The 8,595-nt window shown below is 47.5% G+C and overlaps 1 protein-coding gene across 2 annotated transcripts in view; it reads right to left on the bottom strand.

The window, feature by feature from the left end:
• Positions 1–8,595, bottom strand: part of baiap2b (BAR/IMD domain containing adaptor protein 2b) — a 136,156-nt gene that overhangs the window by 106,267 nt on the left and 21,294 nt on the right. For both annotated transcript variants that reach the window (XM_084323950.1, XM_084323951.1), the window contains exon 2: positions 1,924–1,999. In XM_084323950.1, the coding sequence (XP_084180076.1) occupies positions 1,924–1,999 (76 nt within the window). The remainder of the gene's footprint in view (positions 1–1,923; positions 2,000–8,595) is intronic.

The raw sequence follows: 8,595 nt of genomic DNA, 5'->3' as shown, positions 1-8,595 counted from the left end.
AGAGAGAGAGAGAGAGAGAGAGAGAGAGAGAGAGAGAGAGAGAGAGAGAGAAGCCATGTTGTGTTAGCACAGAACAAGCCAGGTTATCTATAGACAGGCGCACGGCAGTGTAAAAAAGCCAGTGGTTGAGGGGGAACAAAAGTAGAAAAGATCCTTCAACTCTCAACTTAATCAGCATGCACATGTATTATGCTAATATATGCTTAATGTCATCAAATCCCATGTAACACTGATTAATTAATAACTGGTGTACAATGTAATCAGCAGTGTGAGGGTTTACAGTATTTTCAATCTTCTATCCCCTCTCTTGCTCCTCTGCTTCCCCCTCCTCTTTTTCTCCCTCTCTCTACTAGGGCTGGGCGTTATGAAAGGAATTCACATGGCAACAATCATCTTGAATTCTTCCCGATATCGATACGCTGTATATACGCCACGTCGATATCTGTTCACGTACATGTGAAATCACACGACAGCTGCCAATCGCTGATCATCACATTGAACCGCGGGATAAATGTGAACCAAAACTTTCACCTAAAATATTGGAAGATCTCATTTTAAATGAGACATTTTAGTAAATATGCGGTCCTTACTATTCATTTAGAGGACAGAATTGTGTGCAACAATTTCACGATTTCATCACGATATGATGCCCAAAACAATGAATTACAAATATTGAATCCCCCCCCACAAATCCTCCTCCCTCCTCTCAATCCCTCTTTTCCCCCCTCCTCGCTTCTCTATACACCCCTCTCTTTCTGCTCTCTTTCTCCCTACCCATCTATCTCCCTCCTCCTCCTCCTCCTCCTCCTCCTCTTCCTCCACCTCCTTGCCCTGGATACCGGCGATGACCGTTCTCTTTTCCTGGGCCCTCAGGGGACCAATGCCTATTCTAAGGACTCCCTAGTCTGTTCCACTTCCCGTTGGCCTCGGCTCCACTTATCTCTCCCCCAACACACCACTTCCCATCCAAGATGCTTAGCTACAGTGCCACGCTTGCCTCTCTAGTCCTCTGCCTTGCACCATCTCTCGAAAATAATGGAAAAGACAAACAAACAAAAACAAAACAACACCTCAAATTGTCATTTAGCTGGTTTAAATGAGTTCGTTTTTAGTTTCTGAGCCACACGAATAATGTCAAACACGTCACCAGAGCAATATGGGCCGTGGCTTTCTCGGATCACATTCACAACGACACAGACGGACCTGTCCACGCCAACGCTCTGTGTTGGGACTAACATAATGAAAGAGACTTGAAGACTGAGGCCATGCAAGGTGGGTGGAAGGGGGTGCCAGGGGGAGAGAAAGAGGACGTGTGGACAGGGACATTAATAAAAATGGTAACACAGAAACAGTCTTGACGTTCACATTACAGAGGAGGTGCAGCTCCCCCAACACAGAACACACAGTACGGTTACAGTACAGCCTTCGACAAGCGTCTCATCATCAGCATCAAGGGGACACTCAGAGAGGGTTCAGTGAGTATTCCGTTGGAATATTCCGTCTCATGTTTTTTTCTGTAGGGATGTTTGCTGCTGCTGTCGTTTTTTTGCCCCCCAAAAAAAGAAAGGCAAAGTATCTAGTCGTCCCGTGTGTTCCAGAGCCCGATTCTTTCAAAAAAGTCCTCAAGAGAGACCGGGTTTGAAGTCTCTGGAGACGGAGAGGACAGCGGCTACACAGACACACAGACACGCAGATGATCGACACAGACCCAAGACGCCGCACACCGCCGCCACCTGCTGAACTCAATCTCTACCTGAGCCATCAGTCAAAAGGGGATATAAAAGCAAGGGGCCAAGTGTCAGGCAAGCTGGTCCTCTGCCTGGCCCGCCGGAGGAGAGACGGAGACGGAGGAAGAAGAGGAAGGAAGGATAAATGAAAGGAGGATGAAAAGAGAGAAGAGGAGGATGCCGATGGTGTACTCACTGGAGAGCGCCTTCTCGTAGCTCTTCCCCATGGCGATGAAGTTCCGCAAGCACGGGTTGAACTGCTCCATGATGGACTGTGGAGAGAAGAAGCAGGTTTTTTTTTTTTTTTTTTGCAACGAGGAGGAGCAGATAAATTAGGTTAGCGGCTCTCGCACGCACTCTCACACCCCTCCACGGCCCCACGCGCTTACAACACACACACACGCCGGGATGTGCGACAATGCAAGCACACACACGAGTCTCTCTTACTAGGACACAGACACGCATAGACACACACACACACACACACACAAAGCTCAGTCAGTTAACCCAACCAGGAGGAGGAGAACTCTGTAGTAGCGGGATTCATTTCAAAACTCACACTCAGGATTGGATGGAAGAAATTAGATACAGTAGTGAACGAGAGAGGGAGAGACCAGGTGTGAGAGAGAGAGAGAGAGAGAGACCAGTGCAGCAGTAAGATGGTCACTACTGTAGGTCCCCCCCCCCCGCCATGCCTTCCTCTCACCTCTCTCCCTAAAATAAAGCCTGGCTGCTGACTCAGGAGCTCTCTGGACCTCCACGCTCCTCTCCTCCGCTCCCCACCACACAGTGAACTGTACCACACCCTGAGCTGTACCACACATTCTGCTAATTGCTTCCCCCCCACCCCCCCCCCTCAGTGCAACAGGGGCATAGGAAGAGAGGATGAGTATCAGGCAGAGAGAAAGAGAGAGAAGGGAAAGGAGGAGAGACGTGGAGCACAAGGGGCTGATTCCGATGGCTTTGTTGACGGGAAGATTTCAACTTTGGCTTTATTGATTGCATTGCCAGGTTTGGTTGGCAGCCGACTATAACAAAAAAAGAGAGGAAAGGGGGGTATGGGGAGAAATCCAGAGCCAAATTATGAAGGAAGGGAATAAGAGACATAAGTAGGACAAGGGGGGTGGGGCGGGGACCCTGATGTAAACAAGATGAAAGTCTTTCTCTGGTCTGCATCCCCTTAACAATTGTGTGTATTGAGCTGTACTGTATTGTACCCATTCTGCAATCTGTTAATAAAGTTTTCAATCAATCAATCAAGCAGATGCCAGTATCACATCCACTTTGGTACATTCCCTTTGGTACATCAGCTACACTCCCATTAGACACAGAAGTTCCAAAGCGGTTCCAGCCTAATGGTTCCTTAACCTAGTCCCACAGCATCCCTCATAGATGCATGTGCACGCACACACACACACACACACACGTATTTTCATGCTTTGTGGGGACATTCCATAGACTTAAATTCATAATTTCCTAACTCCTTACTTAAGGGGGAATGCCATCCATTTTAAGAATTCACAATGGAATGTTCTTCCTGCACCCCCAGAATAGCTCAGCGGGTATCTGTGAACACGCACCAGCGGATCTGTGCGAGGAAAATACCTGCTGAAGTATCCTGGGGGTAAAGGGAGAATGTGTGTGAATGGCCGGATATTCACCAAGCTGCTGAGGCGTCATTTCGCTTTGGTTTCTCCAAGAGTGCGCTGCTCCTCCGCGATCAGAGGCAGCCTGCTGTAATGCATGCCTTCTAGCCACTACCCTGCTGTCTTTGGCTACATCACTGTAATGCATGCCTTCTAGCCACTACCCTGCTGTCTTTGGCTACATCACTGTAATGCATGCCTTCTAGCCACTACCCTGCTGTCTTTGGCTACATCACTGTAATGCATGCCTTCTAGCCACTACCCTGCTGTCTTTGGCTACATCACTGTAATGCATGCCTTCTAGCCACTACCCTGCTGTCTTTGGCTACATCACTGTAATGCATGCCTTCTAGCCACTACCCTGCTGTCTTTGGCTACATCACTGTAATGCATGCCTTCTAGCCACTACCCTGCTGTCTTTGGCTACATCACTGCCCTAGTACTAGCGTGTACCGTATTGAACATTGACCGCTCAAAATATGTACAAGAACCAGAGGGAAACATACAAATCCTGTATAGAGTGGCTAAACAGCCAGCCAAGGAAAAAGATGCTGATGTAAGGACTGGCACGTTGCTGGGATGTTGCTCGCTGAGCTGCGTTAATGTTAGCTGGTTAGGATGGTAATGTCTAGAAGGCCTGCACGTGGCAGCAGGCTGGTTAGGATGGTAATGTCTAGAAGGCCTGCACGTGGCAGCAGGCTGGTTAGGATGGTAATGTCTAGAAGGCCTGCACGTGGCAGCAGGCTGGTCAGGATGGTAATGTCTAGAAGGCCTGCACGTGGCAGCAGGCTGGTTAGGATGGTAATGTCTAGAAGGCCTGGCTGCACGTGGCAGCAGGCTGCCTCCAACTGTGGAAGAACGACACTCTGTGCTCGTTGCACAACGTTGCGTTCTTGGAGAAACCAAACCTAAAATGATGCCTTGGCAGCTGCATGAATGTCCCACCATTCTTAGAATGGATGGCATTCAATCCCTTTAACTGTATCAACAACATGCCTAACCCTAACCTAACTCTAACCATAACCCCCAACCCCAAAATAGGTCCTTTACCTTGTGGGGTCCTGCCAATGTCCCCAAAACAGTAGGAAAACAAGGACACACAGACACACAAAACCCTCTTTCCTGATCCCCCTAGTCCCTAACGCAAGGGATCCCATAGCATCCACAAACCCCCGACACACACACACCAAGGACACTGGAAGTATGGGGTCCAAGCGGCCAGGCTTGGACCCCATACTGGCTTGATGTTTTCAGCACCGTGGACAGCTAATGCTTCATATTGACGGTCTTTGGACACATTTCAGCGGGTGTTTCTTAGGCTATGGTTAGACTAGTGTATTCCTGGCGTTTTTTTATACGTTTTTGACGACGTTTCATGTCCTATCTACACAGAAACGCGTTTTTTGGCGTTTTTTTGTGGATACGGCTGAAACGCAAAATTGTGTTTGCGTTTGGAGATACGCAAAAAAACGAGTCGACAAACAGCGTGTAGTCAGCACGCTAGCCGTTGTTGCGAAAACGCCCATGCGCAGTAGATACCATCTGCGTGCCCTTCCGGTGACAGCAGAGTGTGTGTGTGTGTGTGTGTTTGGGACAGAGCTCCGTGTCCCAAATAGCTTCAGCTACCATGTGTTGTCAAGTTATTGTTATAAGGACCCCAGTCCAAGTCTGCATTCCCTTAACAATTGTTTGTATTGAGCCGTATTGTATTGTACCCATATGCAATATGTTAAATAAAGTTTACATCCATTCATTCTGCTAGCATTACCGATGGCATGAGCAGCTGGCTAACGTGAGCTAACGTTAGCTTCTAGCCACAATGCTATATTGTTATAATGGCATACTCCATTGACGTTAGCATGCAGCTAACAATGCTACAATGCTACCGATCGTTTTTTAGCCTAAACTATCCGCTCTTGGTGGTCACTTGTGTTGATGTTAGTTTTGTTTCATCAACAAATGACAGGCAGAACACACAGTGAATGTATCCGTTTTGTTTATTGCACTTTTATTAGGCTTTGCTGAAAAAAGAATTGCTGCATTGAGCAAGATGGTGGCGCGGCATAGGCGCCTGCCTTATTGACATTTTGCTGGAGCTTCCAGGAAGTGTATTGGCACATTCGTTCTGATTGGTTGAAATTGCCTTCATGTTTGCCACCTACTGCCACCTACTGCTTTGGCAGTGTACTACATCAGTGTGCTCTGGTGACAAAAACGAAAAAAAACGAAAGTGTGACTCGAGGCGCATGACGTCGCGGCGATACGCGGCGATGCGTATAAGAAAACAATACGAAGATGATACGAAAGGTGTAACCTCAGCCTTATTCTTAGGAAAAGGTTATCAGCCTTGAGCAGCGATTATGGATGGATTGGATACATCGTCACTTGTTAACTAATGTAATGGGCTATAGTAGACCAATTCATAATCCCTGTGAGTAAAAGGAGCTGTGTGTTTAGGTTTCATGCAATAAACTGAGCTATTTCCGTTTGCTAGTTTTTGAACAAATGTTTGCTGTTAAATACACTACCTCCATCTTTGTCTACCATCTTCTTTATGAGACCAGCCGACGTGCTGCTGCAACTCTATTTCTAAATAGTGAAATGAATGTTTCTTAATTAAGACGATTACGCCTTAATTAGGCGAAAAATAGGCGAAACCTGACTCGCAGGAAACCAGCGAATCAACGACAACACTTAATGACACTTAGCCACACACACCTTTAAGCCGCTGCACCTTTTAAATGAATCCGGTGCCCCTGACACACACACACACACACAGACACACAAACCTCTCGCCCTTTCCTGACAGGTGGCCAAATATTGATCAGTCAGCCACCTACGGTACATCCTGTACGCTCCATATTAATTCAGGGGTTCTGGCGGATGTGATGTGAGGGGCAGTGAGGCGTCTAACCCCGGGTCACCCACCTGGGCGGCTACCTCTGTCTGGGCTGTCAGCACCACTGTACCTCTCCTGGCTCCTCTTAGTCTCTACACACATGTACACACACCTCTATCAACACACGGTCCGCTGCACACACACATCTCTAACGACGACACACACATATACTGCTTTATTAAAAACACACACTGCTCTATTAACACACACACCAACACTTCTCTATTACCTGCCCATTGTGTGCATGTGTGTGATATTGTGTGTGTGTGTGTGTGTGTGTGTGTGCGTCAGTGCACGTGAAGTGGAGTGCGTCGTCAGACCAGCTCCTTGTTTCCCTGGTCGTATGCATTACTGCCTCTGACCACCGAGGAACAGCACTCGTTGCACAACGTCACACTCTTGGAGCGCCTTTCCAGTTAAGCGGTCATTTTTGTCTGTTAAATTGCATGTGGGGTGAGAGAAGTCAATATTATGTTTTTAACAGGAGGATTATGTTGTATGTTTTGTTAACTAGCCTAATATTACGGTAAGAGCCACATTGCTAAACACTAAAAGACTGGATATCATTAGATATACCCAGGCTATAGGGGCGGTCAGGTGGCGTAGCGGAGATTGCGCTCGTCACCAATGCAAGAGACTGCGGTCTCGACTCCCGGAGTCAGCATTGCCTTGGCTTGGGCTGATCGCTATACTAACTCGTTTGGCTGGGAAACTGGCGTTGTGGACAGGTCAGGTCTGGGCGCTTGCTCAGCGGAGGCAGGACTTGAGGAAGGCAGCGTGACCTCCCACGCGTTACGCTTCACCAATGAGAGCCCTCGCTGCCAGGTGAGAAGAGAGCCACTGGCTGTCGCCGCACGTGTCGGAGGAAGCGTGCGGATACTTCAGGGTTCCCTTGTACCGACCAGTAGGAGAACATGCGCACAACAACCAGGTAGGGGAGGGGGGGGGAATTGGCACAATGACTAAATTGGGACGGGGAGAAAACAGAGAAAAATCTGAGAAAGAGAGAAAAAAAAAAGTTTAAAAGATATACCCAGGCTATTAGAGATGTGTGAGACACCTATAAGCAGAGGACTAATGACAACACTAACAAGTGGAGGAAAAGATGAAAAAACAAATACACACAAAGATAGAGAGGGAGGGAGGGAGGGAGAGGGAGGCATAGAGACAATGGAACGACACCGTAAATGGGGAAAAGAAAGGAAAGAAATAATTGGATGTGAAAAAAGAATGAATGAAGGATGTACACTAGCTACTGTATACACTATCCTAGCAATAAAAGAAGGAGGAGGACCGAGAGAATGGACAGGAGAAGGAGAATGATGGAAGGATGGAGAAGAGAGAGAGAGGGAAATGTAGAAAGACACATCTATTCTAATGGCAGGGGGGAACGAGGCATGAATACTGGCCTGTGCCGGCTGTAGTCACCTTGGCACACTAACAACTGGGCCATGCAGGACGATGGGCAATATACTAGGGCTGGGCAATTAATCCAGTTTCAATTTCAATTATGATTTTGGGTTCCCACAATCATGAAAACAAGATAATCGAGATAAAACGATTATTGTGCCGCATGCCGTGTTGCTAAATATTTTTCCTGTGTTGTAAATGCAGCGCACCCTTCCTTTACATTGGTGCGCTCCGCCCCTACCTACCCATCGATTACCATGGCAGGCGACACACATCTATCATGATACACATCTATCAAAAGGTCAGAATATGTGATATTCGTTTCCATTTCACCACGGAAACCAACTTGAGAAAGACAAGAGGAAAGGTAGAGAAAGTAAGAGAGAGTTGAAGCGGACGGGTCGTGAAATGGATCAGAAGACGTACGGGAGGGTTTTAAAACCACGTAAGGTTGAAATGTGGTTTCACAAGGTTTCTGGATAGAGTATGAAAACTGTCCCAATCAAAAGAGCCCCACTGTGAGTTCTGTGATGGGGAGCTTTCCCAGACACTGGGATCACATTACATCGTCTGGTGTCACAATAATAATGATGAACCTGCGTACACACACACACACACACACACATGGAAACAGAGCTTGTGTATGCATTCCTAGGGACAAACAAACCAATTTATTCCCAGACTCCCATCAACCCCCCTTCTCTTCTCCTTCTCTCCCATATCTGTGTGTGTGTGTGTGTGTGTGTGTGTGTGTGTGTGTGTGTGTGTGTGTGTGTGTGTGTGTGCGCGCCTGCCGTTCTGCGCCTGTTAAACAAACGCATGCGGTGGAGGAGAGTGGGTAATCGTCACGGCTAAAGCGTTCCTTGGCAGGAGAAAAAGAGGAAGATAAATACAAAGACAGTCGAGTTGAGAG

The sequence above is a fragment of the Notolepis coatsorum genome (assembly GCF_963971535.1).
Source record: "Notolepis coatsorum genome assembly, chromosome: 10".
Classification (NCBI taxonomy): Eukaryota; Metazoa; Chordata; class Actinopteri; order Aulopiformes; family Paralepididae; genus Notolepis; species Notolepis coatsorum.
The sequence above is the reverse complement of the archived record's forward strand: the minus strand, read 5'-3'. Positions and strand labels throughout refer to the sequence as shown.